General features: G+C 55.0%; 1 protein-coding gene across 7 annotated transcripts in view; it reads right to left on the bottom strand.

Moving 5' to 3' along the window:
• Positions 1-15,614, bottom strand: part of SLC6A6 (solute carrier family 6 member 6) — an 84,257-nt gene that overhangs the window by 24,559 nt on the left and 44,084 nt on the right. For all 7 annotated transcript variants that reach the window (XM_064591607.1, XM_064591627.1, XM_064591631.1 and 4 more), the window contains one exon: positions 5,639-5,771. In XM_064591607.1, the coding sequence (XP_064447677.1) occupies positions 5,639-5,771 (133 nt within the window). The remainder of the gene's footprint in view (positions 1-5,638; positions 5,772-15,614) is intronic.

Below are 15,614 nucleotides of genomic sequence, written 5' to 3'. Positions count from 1 at the left end.
ACAGCCAACATCCCTGTGGGTAGAAACAACTAGAAAGGGGCTTTGGAAAAGGGCAAGGAGAAAGCTCTCAGGGCCTGCCTGGCTCAGCTGCCCTTGGCCAGTACCACCAAACAGCATTTATTGAGTGCTTACTGTATGCCTGGCACTATTCCAAGTGCAGTACTTCTGTACTTAGTTGGTCCCGCCCTAACCCTTTGAGGCAGGTTTCATTACTAGCCTCATCTTGAAGGTGAGGACGCCGAAGCCCAGGGAGTCGCCAGCTTGTCCACAGGTCACACAGCACTTAAGTGCCCCAGAGCGTGCCTCCAGACAGAGGCAGAGCAGTCAAAAGCCCTTCCCCGTCTGGTACTTTATTCGACCCTTTCAACAACCAGAGGAAGGCTGGACTCCCCAAGGGTGCAGGTCGGAATTCAAGCTCGCTGTCTGGCTTGCTGTGAGACCTTGAGCAAGCTACTGTCCCTCTCTGGGCTTCATTTTCCCACCCGCGAAGCGAGAAGCTCAGACCAGATGAGCTCTGGGGTTCCGTCCAGCTCTGCCGCTCTGGGCAGAGGGAGAGAGTGGCAGGGAGAGCCCACTCGGGGTCACCCGGGCTGGGGTTTGGATCCCACCTCTGCCACCTCCCAGCTGGGTGGCTTGGCCTCAACTCCCATCTGTATGAGGAGGAAAATGAGGGTGCTTACTTCACTCGCCATCCTCAAGAAACCTGAGCAGTGAAGACTCTCCTGCTGATCCCATTAGGCTACAGGGCGGGCCCTACGCCTGCCTCTGTGGTTCCCCTCCAGCCCCCGATGCCTTTTCTCCATCTGGGCCTCAGTTTCCCCAGCCACCCCCTCTTCTTCTCCTGAGGCAGAGAACCCTCCCAATTTCCCAAGGACAAGAAGGCAGGCTTGGAGGAAGGGGGCAGGTCAGGAAGCCACAGAAGGGGTGAAAGAAAGAAAACCAGCATGCCCCCACCCCTGCCCCCCAGGCTGCTCCTCCCTTCCTGCAGACAGGCCCTCCACTGGTTCCCACCTCTGGGCCCTGCTGTGGACCACACCAGGGGCTGGTGGCTGTCCCCAAAGCCAGCCGGGCCCCACTGGGCTGGGCAACCAGGCTCTGGCCAGAGGGCTTTGTGTCAGGGACACAGGAAACCACCCCGGGATGGGGGTGGCTTCCCTTTTTTTCATGTATTAAATCTGTTTAACAAGCACTTAAGGAGCACTTACTGTGTGCCAGGCTAAGAGCTTTATGTGCGTTAACTCATTTCATCCTCACGACAACCTGAAGAGGTAGGGAAGTGAACTACCTGCATATTCGAGAGGAGAAAACAGGCCCCAAGAGGTGACGTCAGGTGCCTGGGGTCACGGCGCTAGTAGGTGGAAGAGGTGGGACGGGACCCCTGCCAGCTGGCTTCAGAGTCCCGGGTCTTTTGTGTGTGTGTGTGTGTGTGTGTGTGTGTTTGCACGCACTTTACCACGGTTCGTCCCCCGATCCAAAAGAGGACAGCCCCACCTGCTCACACAGCCCTACCTGGTCACGCCACCTCATCTGCCTCTTTGGAAGCCACCCTTGTTTTGCAGAATTTGCTGCTGAGGACAAGCCCCTGAGAGCCATTCTCTCAACTTTTCCGTGACTCCCCCGGGATCCTCACAGGAGAAGTTGGTGCCAGCTGCCGCCAGTGGGCCTCTAGTGGTGGCCCAGCAGGCCTTGCCACGGGACATGGTATTTTTCCACTCTTGCTGGCAAGCCTCTGTGGTTCCTCTGAGCCCTTGACCCAAAAGCCCTGTGGCCCAACTGCCCTGGAAACTTGCAAGGACAACTATTCCTCATTCCCCTAGGGACGGCGGGGAGAGAGTGGCCCACAAGGCAGGAGGGAGATGGGCTAGTCTCCCACTGCCGCCCTGAACCTCCTTTGGGGGTAAAGGCCTGGGCAGCAGGGGTCACTCATCCCAAAGATGGAGGCTTCTAGAGGTGGGGCCATGGGTCTGTGCCTAGCACCTAGGCAGGCCCCGAGGGTCTTCACGGCACCCCTGTGTGTGCGAGGGGGGCATCACTAACTCCTTTCACATTAAGGGGAAACCAAGGCTCAGAGAGGGAAGGGGACGTCCCCAAAGTCATGCAGCTTGTGGGAGCAAAACTGAGATCCTAAACCGGGTCCGACTCTGACTGCCCACCCCCCTGCTTTGTTTTCAAGTGTGAGACGGAAGAGCTGGGGCTGCAGCCTCAGGACATGTCTGTGCTCATGTCCGTGATGACCGTACCCCCCTTTGGGTCCCCAGCACCGTACTTCCTGCGCGACGGTCTGGACTTGGCACCTCCCTGGCCTCATGCACTGGAGCAAGGACACGCCTGCCTCCCGTCCCCACGGTCAGGCTAGCCGAGGGGGAGGGCAGGCAGCAGGTGATGCTTAGGAGGTGGAAGAATGCAGGGCACCAAGGTGGGGAGCTGGGTTGCCTGGGTTCAAATCCCACTTGGCCACCGACACCTCAGAACATGAGGATGATGGAATGAGCTGTAATGGACAGCCCTGAGACTGGGGCCTGGCGCCCACGCATGACACTGCCTTCGCTGCCGTTATCACTGTCTGGTGTATGAATGAAGCCCCTGCAGATGCTGGGCCAAGGTTCAGACCCTTGGAATGACGACAATTACAAAAAGGGGAACTGAGGCTCAGAGAGGCAAAGTGACTTGAACTTGGGTCCTGAGCCGCCCAGGCCCTCCCTCCATCCACCCCCAGCTGGACCAGGGTCAGCCACTGAAGCACGGCCAGGGCCAGGATGAGGCCCGTCCTGATGCCCATGGGCCCAGCCCCCACAGTGGCCGTGAACCTGGTCTGTGGCCAGGGCTGGAAGCCATGGTTGGCGGCGGGCGGCGGGCGGGCAGGCAGACCATGGAGCTCAAGGAAGTCCACAGAGCCTTACTGTGTTTGTCTTGGCTTCTTGGGGCTGGCCCAGGCTCTGCTATTGTTCTGGGAGCCATGCCCGCCCCTCAGGGGCCTGGAGCGTGAGGAGGAGATTGTCTCCAGGGGCGGGGTAGGGTAGGGGGACCTCTGTCAAGTCACGTCTTCAACTGGCCACAGTTGCAGCCCGGTACCCTCTACTTTTTGATTTGGTTCTATCCTCCTGCCCCCTCTATTGTATCTTAAAGGTTGCCTGCTGTTTCTGGGAAACATCAACCTCCTCCATCAGACTGGGGGCTCCCCCATAGGTTTGGGTCAGATATACCTCAGGGCCTTTGCATTGGCTGTTCGCCCTGGAATATTTTCTCCTCCAGATACCCACGTGGCTTACCCTTCACTTCCTTCGGATCTGTGTCCCAAAGTCCCCCTTCTTGGTGAGCCTGCCTGGCCACCTCATTTAAAAGTGTACCCCAACACTTCCCGTCCTCCTTCACCACGTTATTCTTCAGTCCACACCTGACTCCTAGATATTTTACGCGCTCACCTTGTCACAACCAACAAATCTGTCAGCTCCCGCACCACAGAGATTTCGGTCTGTTCTGTGGACTCCCGAGTGTCCCCTGGCCCTAGTCCTACAACAGTGCCTGACGGACAGTAGAGGTTCAAAATGTATGAGTGCATCAGGAAATGATCATGTCTCCAGCATTGTTTGGGACGAGTGCTCCACAGAAACTTCCAGATAAACTCACCTCCACATGGGGAAACGGGAGGCACAGTGAAGAGAGCACTGGTGTTTAGGGCCCTGTCTGCGCCAAGCACTGGTGCTGGGTGCAGAGCACACCTTGTTGGAGCCTTCACCTTCACCCTTCTGTAAAAGAGGAAACCAGGGCTTCGAGGGGAGGGCGTGCCCCCAGACGAATCACTTCACCTCTCCCAGCTCAGCTCCCTCCTCATTTGAAGAAAGGCAGTAAGGAAACGGTTTGCACACAAGACAGAGGAGGAGGTGGGCCAACACTGGTGGACGAGCACCCCAAGGCTCTGTGGGGACTGCTCGAGGGGCCCCCTTCCTGCCTGTCCTGGTGGGACAATGTCAGCCTCGCCTGCTTCCTTTCCAGACTGGGTTTTAGGAACAGGCAGAGGGCCCTGCTCCAGACTCAGCCCCATTCTGCCTTTGCAATCCTAGAGACCCAGATCTTGCCCTGAAGTAAATGCTGGGATCTGTTCAGATCCACGATTTCACTTAAGGGGCTCTTCATCCAGGAGAGCATGGTCCTTAATGTAAATTCCAGTGCAGCAAAGGCCCCTTCTCCGAGTGATGTCACCCCTGCCCGTCACCGTACCTCAAATGCCACCTTAACTTACTCTTTGGACCTTCGGGGGCTTTTAGACCTCAAAGAGATGTTCCCCCTGCCAAGATGAGTGATAGGAGGGAAATGCTAGGTGGGGGCCATATAAAGGCAGATCGGCCAACTCCTTCTCTCTGGCCTAGAGCCTTGGGTGCAGGCTCACACCTCTGATCACCACAGACCCTTCCGCACTGACCACATCACAGTGACCACGATACCGGCCAGGGTCTTGGTTCTTGGGTAATTGTTCAAGTCTAAGTTAACAGGAAGTGTTTTAGTTATAGGCTGTTGTTTTCATTATGGGAAATATACCAGTTATACCTAAAACCTCAATGATAACCTAACATTTTAATGATCAGCTACCACCTTGGTTAATAGCTAACGTTCTAGGGTGCCTGGGTGGCTCAGTCATTAAACGTCTGCCTTTGGCTCAGGTCATGATCCCAGGGTCCTGGGATCGAGCCCCACATCGGGCTCCCTGCTTGGCAGGAAGTCTACTTCTCCCTCTGCCACTCCCCCTGCTTGTGTTCCTGCTCTCGCTCTCTCTCTCTCTGTCAAATAAATAAATAAAATCTTTAAAAAAAAAAAAGCTAACGTTCTAGTCATCGTGTAACATATTAAATCAGCCGCGAATATTTCAGTGATGGCTAACAGTTTGGTTAACAACTAACATCTTGGTTACGAGCAAATGACTTAATCATCACCGAAAGCTTTCCTTAATAACTAACATCTTAGTCTCCAGCCCAAGTGTTAGTTGTGAGAGAATTCGCACAGACTTAGCATCAGCAATCAGACTTAGCAGCCAAACTCCAAGGCTGTGCTTCTCAAACCTCCAGGTGCATTTGGATTATCTGGGGATAACCGTTCAACCGTGGGTTCTGATTCTGTAGGTGCAGGGCAAGCCCATGGGTCTGCATGTCTAGCAAGTCTGTGGGGAATGCTGATGCTGCCCGTCGGGGCACACTCTGCCAAGCAAGGGTTCGTGTTGTGGGTGGATCGCTGGTAATCAACAGTAAGTCACCAGGTCACCTTGCTACCTGCTAGCTTATCAACGCCAATGTTTGTTATCTGCTAACATCTGCACTACCACCACCAACATCTTGATATGGGAACCAGTGGTGTATGGGAGCTTGTGCAGGCTCCAGAGAGCCCAGCACCTGACTTTCAGGAATCTTGTTAGCTAGTTGTTAAACCATCGGTAACTTGAAATCAGACATGGTGGGAATATTTACACCATGAAGTGGGCAAATGCAACAGAGCAGGCCTTATTTTCTTTCAGAGGACTGCTTTAGCAACCTATGCTGGCTCTTCGGTCTGGGCCGGTTTCAAGCAGGAGGGCCTGGGGGGATGGGGATAGAGTCTCTGCTGAGGGTAGACCCCCCTGAGGCAGGGGAGGGACAGACGCACAACTCACTTTCCCCGTGGACTTGACGCCCTTCCAGATGCAGAAGAAGCAGACCAGCCAGACAAGGAGAAGGCAGAGAGCAAGGTCCCACTTCAAGGAGCCAGGGTCGTCGATTCCTGAAGACAAGCTCAGCACGTTGCGCCTTCAAGCAAACAGAGCCACAAGTCAGTCGGGCCGGGCCCTGGGGCAGAGAGAGCTGAGGCCAGGGCTCCAACAGCCTGGGGTTGAAACCCTGGCTCAGGCACCGTGTTTCCACAAGCCCCCTTGCCTCTCCAAGCCCTGGAATCCCCATGGGTCTCTGAAGCAGTACCCATCCACGTCACAGGGTTGTGGAGAAGTCAACAAGGGGATAGATTCGGACTCCTACCTCAGGTGAACCTGGGATCAACCCCGCCTGGCCTCGGGCAAGTTAAGTACATCTCCAAGCCTCAGTTTCCTCATCTGTAAAATGGGTACTAATTCCCATGTGATCGATTCTCAGTAGACCCTTCTTCAGTGCCCATTTGGGCCAAACAATGGGTTCAAACTAGGCTCTACCGTGTAAAATCAATGGCTTTGATTTACACTCTCTGTCCCAGTCCTCTTTTATGTTATTCACCCCTGTTTCTTATCTGGGTCTCCATGAAAATGTAAGCCTCAAGAGGGCAAAGTGTTTGTTCTATATGTGGCCACAGAGCACCTGCCCACCTCTTTACAGGGATCATTGTCAAGAGAAAACCCACACAAAGTACTAACGATAAGATCCGGGGTGAAGCCAGCACTGGGTAAACCTTATTGTTTCCATCCTAGCCTTGAGATGCCCAGAGCAGCTCTCGGCACCTAAGCAGTGCTGGTCTCCTGCCCCCAACTCCCTGCAGGATTGTGAAGGTCTCAGGAGGAGGCAGGTAGACGGTCTGAAGGCTAATCGGCACAGAGCAACCACCAGCCCTGCCCAGCATCACGCCGCAGACGCTGGGTCTTTGGAGTCCAAGAACCTCACTGACCTGCAGAAGACGCCTATGGGCACCTGCTCGCAGACACATCCCTGAGGGGCCGAAGCCATCTGAAGTCGGGGTGGGGCAGCGCAGGGTGCTGGCAGCCAGAAGCCACAAAACTCAATGCCAAGAAACTGTCCCCATGGTCCCAGAGCTCTGATACTGAAGCAGTGACCAAGGGCGGGCGCATCAAGCACAGGGACGTCAGCCCGGCCCCCCACTCCATCAGGGTCCCCCGTCCCCTGACTCCTAGGCTGCTGACCACGGGAGACAGGCAGTTTGTGCTCCTCTGGGAAAAGCGGGGATTCCTTCTGACCAAAGTTAGCTCCTGGTTTCAAGGCCACACTCCAGCCCAAGAGGCAGAGAGAGGGTATGACTTCGTGCCCCAATATCCTCTTCTGTAAAACACAGATAACAGCTCCTGCCCCCAGGCTGCTGCCTGGGAATGCATTCGAGACCATTCCCTAGTTCCCAGCCAGTCAGTGGTCAGGGCTCTGGGTCTCGGAAACCCCGCTGGACCAGGACACTTCATTGCTTTTCCTTTTTTTTTTTTTTTTTCCACAGAAGCTTCAACATGTGGACCTTGAATAAACCCAAGATCCCCATCTCAAGTGGCATCCAAGTGAGGCCTTTCTTTGGGCCGCCGCCGTGCTCCCAGCACCTAGAACGACACAGGGCACATAGTAGGGCCTCAGTAGATACCTGTTGAGTGAATGAACCAAGGACTCAACTGAGGTGACCGGCAAATTCACATGGCACTCGGAACCAAGTCATGAAATATTTCCATTCACCTTAAAAAGGGGCAGCATTCCTGTCCTTTTTTTTTTTTTTTTGGTGAGAACCCCGACATCAAGGGGCTCCCCTCGGGCACCTCTGACAATGTGTGCTCAGAACATCCACAAGGCCTTTCCAGTTTATCTCATCTGATCCAAGGACGAAAGGCCATTTGCCCCATTTTACAGACGGGGAAAACCGAGGCCTGGAAGATTCAACCGCCCACAGACACACAGCCAGCGGTGGGCAGAACTAGCACCCTACACCCAAGCCTGCCAGACTCCCAAAGCCACTGCTCTGTGGACTCCCCCGCACTGCTCCTCTGATAAGCAGGGAGAATAGAGCCTAAACTTTGAAAAGAATCTGCCCCGTCCCCCTGCTATGGGCCAGGGTCCCCCTGAAGCCTCAAGCCAGGGGGCATCCCCACGGGGCAGGCCGTCCGCCAACCGCGCCCCGGCTGGGGCCCTGCCAAGCACGTGGGTCTGGCGGCGGTGGCTGCTTAGAACAAAAAGGCCTTCCCCGTGCAGCCTCCAGCGCCCGGCGCCTTCAATGAAGGCCCGGGGCATGCTGGGCAGCGGCCAAGGCTTCCTTGTGAATGGGCAGCGTCAGGGAGAGAGAGTGCTTCTCCACCTCCACACCTTGGCGCCTGCGGCAGCCACACGGTCCTCGTGCTGCCAGGGAAGCCTTTCCTGCCGCTCGGCGGACACCTGACTGGAGTCCCCGGCCGTCTCCCCGGCCACCCGCTCCCGCCAAATGTCACCTTCGGGTGAAAAGGCTGTCTTGCCCACCAGCCTCCGGACGGCCCGAGGACAAGGATCTCACAGGCGGGCACCCAGCAGGTGCTCAGCTAATGCTGAGGAGGGGCCCCGCCTTTTCTTTTCTCTTCAGGCCAGGTCGGCTGAGAAGCTTGAATCCGCAGAGCTCAGACCACACCAAGCCCCTCGGTTCCCGGACACCCTTTCTGCCTTCTCCTACTCCTGCGCTCCGTAAACCAGCCGGGCCAGCCACAGATGGCAGGCAGGCTGGCTCTGGGCAGCTGACCAGCTACGGAAGCCACAACGGGGAAACCGAGTCTCCACCGCTGGTGGCCATCTCCTTGGAGGAGCTCATGACACCTCCGGGTGACACTATAAGGCATGTTCTCTTTGACCCAGCAATATGCCACTCCCGAGCCTCTCTCCCATGATAACTCTTGCACGTGTGGCCAACGACGGGGTCCAGCCCGAGCTAGTCATCACAGCACTGTCTGTAGGAGCAAAAGACTGGAAACCACCCAAACGGCCATCAATAGGGGCTCAGCAGCACAGAGAAGACACACAGTGTAATGTCACCCGGCCCTCGAGGTGGTGGGAAAGCTCCCTGTGCGCAGATTAAGAAACGGTATCCCGGAGATAAAATAAGTATATAAAGCAAGGTGAACCGTGCTTATGGCATGCTCCCTATTGTGTTAAAAAGGGAAGGGGGTGGATGTACATTTGTGCTTGAATGCGCACAGACTATTTTTGGCAGGACACACAAGACGCCGCTGGTTGCAGTCAGTCGCTGCCTGTGGGGAGGGGGGACCTGGTGGTGGGGATGCGGGGGAGGGGAGTGCACTTGGCCTTGGGTATCATTTTTTCTACTTGAATGTTTTTCTCTTTGAATGTTTGATGTTTTTAGACGAATGATTCAATGTTTTTAATAGCACCTTTATAAAAATTATTTAGAAGTCTTGAAAATGTTTGTAATGGGCCGTGCAGACGTTCTAGGAATGGAATGAATGTGTCTCATCAGTCAGGGGTTGTCAAAACAGAGCCCAACGTGGGCTCGGGGCCAAAGTGACCGACATCCTTTCCAAAGATAGCCTTGGGTAGCCGTGGAGGCCGGAGTGTGTGTGCGGCCATCCGAATCCCTTTCTGAAGGGACCCCCGCGTGAAGGACCCTCCACAAATCCCTCCCGCGTGGGACTCCCACAGCCTCAGCCCCAGAACAGCAGACAGGGATCTGTTGGGCCTTCCCACGGTGGTGCGTGAGAGGGCTCAGTAAACTGTAGAGTGCTGTGCCCCAGAGGGACAGCCATGGCGCACTGCCCCTCAGCAGTCTCCTAACCACCCCAGGATACTGCATGGTACCCCAAATCCAGCCACATGTCCCCAGCACTGCCACCACTCCTGTCTGGACTCCCACTGCTTCCCAGAGCTTTTTCAGTGGCCTCCCCACTTGTCTTCCTGCCTCCACGGTCACCCTCCCCCCCAGGTCTGTTCTCATCGAGAGAGAATCTGTCCAGACCCAAGATGGGTCACACCACTCCTCTGTCCCACATCCTCCCATGGCTCCCACCTACCTGGCTAAAAGGCCCCCCTAACCTGCCCCATCCCTTTTGGCCTCCCTGAATAAGGTGGCCAAATACTCTTATCATTCAGACCTATTAATAAGGACACTGGGACCACAGGTATATAAATGAGACATGTCCAGGACAAGTTTATGTATGCTTGTCCCATCTTGAACCTCATCCCCCATATGGCCCCTTCAGCCAGTGTCTTCTGGTATGATCTCTGAATAGATTGAGCACATTCCTGCCTCAGGACCTTTGAACAGGTTGTTTCGTCAGTCACTTGTTATAGGACATGCCAACTGCCTCCCTGTGTCATTTCAGGTCTCTGTTCAAATGCTACTTCACTGGGGCAGCCTCTCCTGGCCATCGGATAAAAAGTATCCCTGGTCACTCTCCTTCCCCTGCCCTGGCTTTATTTTTCATCATTTGTCATCGCTTTTATATTACAATTATATTTGTGCTATCCATTTAATGTCCGTCTGTCTTACTAGAATGCCATCTCCACGGAGGCAGGGCCTGTGTCTGATCCCTGCTGGATCCAGAACAGTGCCTGGCACAGAGTAGGTGTTCAATAGGCATTAACTGAGTAAAGTAACCGTACCCATTTGGTTGATGGGGAAACTGAGGCTCAGAGAGGTTCAGGAATTCGCCTGACATGACCCAGATAAAAATCAACCCTGGGCCTGGATCCCTTTTTCTGATGCTGCCCTGGGGACCAGCCACCCATATGCCTGGTCCTATTCTGCCCTTCATGAGGGCCCTCAGAATCCCAGGCTTCCCTGCATCGCTCATACAGAGGGAGGAGAACCAGAGGTGAGCTGCATTCTTGTCCAAGAATAGTAATGATTCATTCCAGGGTGGGATCCAAAAAAGAATCGCCTGGACGTCTGTTGTGAGTCGGCCGCCCCGCTGCCGTCCAGCCGGCACTCAGATGTAAATACGTCCTCCGAGTGGGCCAAATCGTTTCCTTTTGACTGCCGGCCAGCCATTTATTGGCCATGGCTCTTCCCTGGAGACTGGCGGAGGCAACAATTATAAAAGAGCCCGTCCGCCCTGAGCATGGGGCCACACAAGGCTTTCTCCACCGCCTCCTCCTTCCGACAGCTGCAGAGGAAGATTGGCTGAGCACGGCTTGTTTGCAAATATGACTCATTTCTTTGATTCTAATAAAGTCTAATGATACGTGCTGAGCTCCCAGGGGGCTCGGGAGGAACCAGGGAGGAAGGCATGGCTCCGGACAGATCTGGCCCCGCCTGTCTTCCAGGGCTGGGGTGAAGCAGGACCCTCGGGACAGAGCGAGGACCCCAGAGCAGGGACCAGCAGGATGAGGTTAACCGGGGGCAGAAGCTCTGTTTTCCGTCACAGAGCAACTCTGAGTCAAATCATAAAGCTAGCGTGAAATGACTGTCTCAGGGGTCCCGGTGGCTTATACGGGGCTCTGTAAGAGGACATCTCGCCGGCTCCTGCTGACAATGGTGCTTTAGCGTTGCAGATGAGGTGGGTCCACACCAAGAGAAGACCCCCGAGAGTGGGTCACATACACACAGCACAATGTTACCTGTGGCCGTGGACTTGTAGCTGGTGGGGACACAGATACCAGTGTTGGAGGTGAGGGCTGGGAGCTCTGTTCTAGCTAGCTGCTTGTGTAACCTTGGGCAAGTCACTTAACCTCTCTGGTCCTCAGTGTCATACCCAATGAGCCATGACTGGAGGCCCTGTCCTTAGCACATCACTTGTCCTAGCTCTTTAACTCGAGCCAGACTGTGAGGTGTTGGAACCATGCTATCCTCAAGGTTTAGAGAGGTGAGGTGACTGCCCTGAGGTCATGCAGCTGGGACGTGTGGGGGCCAGAGGCAGGCTCCCTGCTCTAAGGGACCGGAGCATCACCCATGCTCCCAACTCTCTCCTCTAGTAAAACAAGAGAGGGGGAGGGCGGCTGGCAGGGATGATCAGCAAATTCCTTCCCTGTCCAGGGCCATAAGGAAGTCTCAGCTTTCATAGTGCCGTGTTATCTTGATTCCCAGGGAGCTCCCAGACACCCGTCGGGTATTGGTCCACCTCAAGGACCCACACGTCTGCTGCAGGTGAGAGAAATGGAGATAAACATCGGCTGGGGCTGGGCTTTGGCTCCAGGGGCATGGAGACCAGCACTTTGAGAGTATCCTCACTGTTCTGCAGCCTAACCTGGTACCAGTCACTGACACCTCAGTAATGTCCCCGTGAGCCTCTCCTAATGGAAACCCCAGAACCAGTCACTGTAGGGCCAGTGGCTATTTTCGGGGGAAATCATAGAAACTGTTTCACCCCGGAACCCAGACCCACTGATGGCTGAACCCTCTGAGGCCCTGTATACAGTTGGTGCTTAATATATGTCCTAGTCTCTCTCCCACTAGTGTGTTCCTTGAGTAGATTCAATCATGTCACTCCCCTTCTCGTATACCTTCCATGGTTCCCCCTCCTAGAGAACAAAGCTCAAACTTACCAGGCTAACATTCGAGGCCTCAAACCTTCTCCTGGTCCCATGTGTTCTATGCTCTGGCCAAACTCATGACTTAATGGTTCCCAAACACTTGTGTGTGTTCAGAATGCCATGCCTCGGCATGGGCTGTTCCTTCTCCCCAGAATGTCTTTTTGCTCTCCCTTTCAGCCTAGTGTGCTCCTATTTGTGCCTCAGAGCCCAGCTCATATGGCCCTTTCATTTGCAGATGAGGAAACTAGGCCTGAGAGGGGTAGTTAACTTGCTGCTCCAGGCTACAAAGCCAAGTGGATGCAGACATGGAATTAGTAAGAAGAATCAGCATCCAGTGAGCACTCACTGTGTTCAAACACTCTCACTTAATCCTCTCTGGCTGAGCCAGATCATAGTATGGGAAAAGCCACGAGAGGGTTCTGAGCTGAGAAATGCCATGTTTGGATTCACGCTTGTTGACTTCAGAGCTGCAAGGGTAAGGCAGGGAGAGGACAGTCCAGTGCTGGGGTCTGGGGGAGTGATGCTGGGGGTCTCATGGAGAGGCGGGGGACTGCAAGTGGGGAGAGTAGTCAGACTCTGGGTATACTTGAAAGGGAGAGCCCAGAGCATCTGGGAACTGGATGTGAGATTTGAGGCAGGCAGGAGTTGGGGATTCCCATGTACTTCCCTACCTGAAGGGTCTCTGCAAAGATGAAATGCCAAAGAGAGGGACATGTCCCTGGCACAACGCTCATGGGAGCTAGTTATTCCACATTAGTTCTCTTTCCCTTCCCCTCTTTCATGTGCAGGAGAAGGGAAGGCTCTGGAAGGCCGGGGACTGGGCCCTTCTCACCTGTAGGGCCTGGCCCAGGGCTGCACTGAAGCCCCCAGCCCTACTCACTGGCCTCAGCCTCTGCTCATGCGTGGCGGCGGGCCTGGTCTCCTCAACTAAGCCTGCATTCCAGGCTCTTGCTCTGTGGACCCCAGTCCTCCCCAGGGTTCCAGAAAGAGGGCAAGTTCTTTGTGGATGTTCAGGTGGGCTCACAAAGTTCAGCTAGGACCCGAAGGCTGGAGTGGGAGGTGAGCACCAGGCAGGTGGCCAGTGCTCTGTGGGCTGAGAAAGTCCATCCGGATCCTGTGGGCCCTGGGAAGCTGCCTGCAGGCCCAGGACATTTCCAAAGATAAATCCTGTCTTCACGGCTACCAGGCCAGAAAGGGCAGCTTGGGTGCTCAGAATGGGGATTCTGGAAGGCAGGAGCCCGAGAACTCCCAAGAGGGCTGAGTGAAGGGGACAGCTGGGTGAGAAGGCATGGGGAACAACTGGACCCCCTGAGGACCTCATGGCTCACGGGAGCCCCTTCCCGAGAGCCCTCAGGCCTATGACAGCAGAGATGAGCCAGAAGGACAGCCCCATTTGCAATGGCAGGGGCGGAGGGGGAGGGTATGGGCATTTGAGAAGGGGCCACTCTTTGTCCCTCTGAAGGTCAGGTCACTTGAGTTCCAAACGCCCCTGGAGGGCAGTTTGATCCACTACGAGGGCACTAAATAGATAATAATGGCCTGCATTTCTCAAGCAGCTTCTCAGGACTGGCCATGCACAGTCTCATTCAGTTAGGGCAACCCCACAACGCTGGGAGGGCAATGCTAGGATCTCCCCAAGCACAGGTGAGGCCATCGGGGCCCAGAGGGGCAACAGCACCTGCCCAAGCTAGAGGTGACAGACCGAGGGTTCATGAAAGCCCAGACAACCAACCCAGGCCCGAGGCAGTAAGGCTCCAGCAGGCACCCAAGTGGCTGGTTGAGTGCCAGTGTCCTGGGCGGGGTGGGCTGTGGGTGGTCAGGCTGTGCCAGGAACAGCCTAGGACAGACAGGGCTGTGGTTTCGGGCCCCATTCAAGTGAGAAGAATGAAGTGCCCGCATTTCTTTGTCTGTAAACTCAGCTCTCCAGAGGGTGTGGCATGGAGGGGGTGATGAGTGTGCTTGTAATGTGCTCTTTGTCTGCAAGTGGAAAATATGTACACACAAAGAAAGAGACCCTGTCCAAGTAGGCCTAGGGACTTCTGAGCATCGACCGCAGGCTTGCATGTCATGACAAGGACAGGGACCCCCTGACCGAGGGCCACCTGACCCTTGCTTGCCCACGATTTCCTGGCCCTGGCCCTCAAGCATGGCTGGGACTGGCCAGCAGGCCACCCCCTCTCTTGTGGGTCCGTTGCTGGGCTGGGTTCTCAGAGGTGGGAAGACCCTTGGAAGCTGCAAAGCTGACCCAAAAAGGAGTATCATCTCATGATGATGAGGGACCACCCCCATCCTTAATACTGTCTCCTGCCCCCCGCTATCAACTTCATCTCCAGGATCACTGGGGCTGTACGCAGGTGCTGAACCCCGAGTTTCATAGATCATGAAGAGCAGGGAAAGTGACCCATGAGTGCTTTTGCGATTGGCCTCCAGGCACTGTGTTCAAAGGACTCCCCTGTACGTCGGCTAAGAGTTACCCAAACTTCAGGTCTCCACATTCCGCCTTTCTGATGTTTGTCCTGCGTCTATACTCCCGTAGCTGCTGACGACATGGTGGTTCTCCCCTCCTCTCCTAAAAAGACAGAGCCTCTCTCCCCACCTCCTGGATTGGGTTAGTCTATGGCTTTCTTTGGCCGATGGGACATGAGTGAAAATGATGCCGACAGAGTTTTGAAAAGAACTCCTGCACAGGGGCTCCCCCATTCGTGGTCACGTGCTGAGCCGCCCGTGAACAAGCCCAGGCTGGCCCACTGGGTGATGGGCCCATATGGACCGGTTGTCCCTGGCACCCCAGCCAATAGCCAGCTAATCCCCGGAAGAGCTATCCTGATGTCCTACAGCTGACCTACCCACGGGGGAGCCCCGCAAAGACTGGCAGAACTGCTCAGCCAACCTCAGTCCAAAATGCCAATCAGCAGAACCATGAGCCAAATAAATGGTCGTTGCTGAAAGCCACCAAATTTGGGGGTGACTGTTACACAGCAAAAGCTAACTGATAGATATTTTTTACTCTATCGACTCACCTTTTCGCTTGAGTAACTATATCAGCTTCGTATGTGCATTTTTCTCTGTGCAGTAACAGGTTTGATGTGCTAACTATATTTTTTTCTAAAATACATTAAGAAAACTATATCATTTTCAGACAACAGAAGTACATATACCTGCATACGGGTGTAGGAACGATTCATTCCCCTCATTTGACAGTTAAAGAAACTGAGGCTCAGAAAGGGGCAGTGACTTGCCGAAGTTCAAACAGCCAGTAAAATGGCAGAACGGGGATTCGGTTCCAGGCCTGTCTGAGACCAAAGGCATGGATTTATCTCCAAATCCGCACCCTCCCCCCCGCCCCCCACCCCGAGATAGTGACAACCACATCCCTGGGGAGAAGATGAGGGAGTGGGCTGTCCTCTCTGCCCCCACCCACGTCCTCCCTCCTTCCTTCAGCGAGGCTGGCCT

Source organism: Mirounga angustirostris, unplaced genomic scaffold (assembly GCF_029215605.1).
Source record: "Mirounga angustirostris isolate CCGP_5_RB_7025 unplaced genomic scaffold, mMirAng1.0.hap1 SCAF_1, whole genome shotgun sequence".
In the NCBI taxonomy this organism is placed as follows: Eukaryota; Metazoa; Chordata; class Mammalia; order Carnivora; family Phocidae; genus Mirounga; species Mirounga angustirostris.
This window is presented reverse-complemented; position numbering and strand designations above follow the sequence as displayed.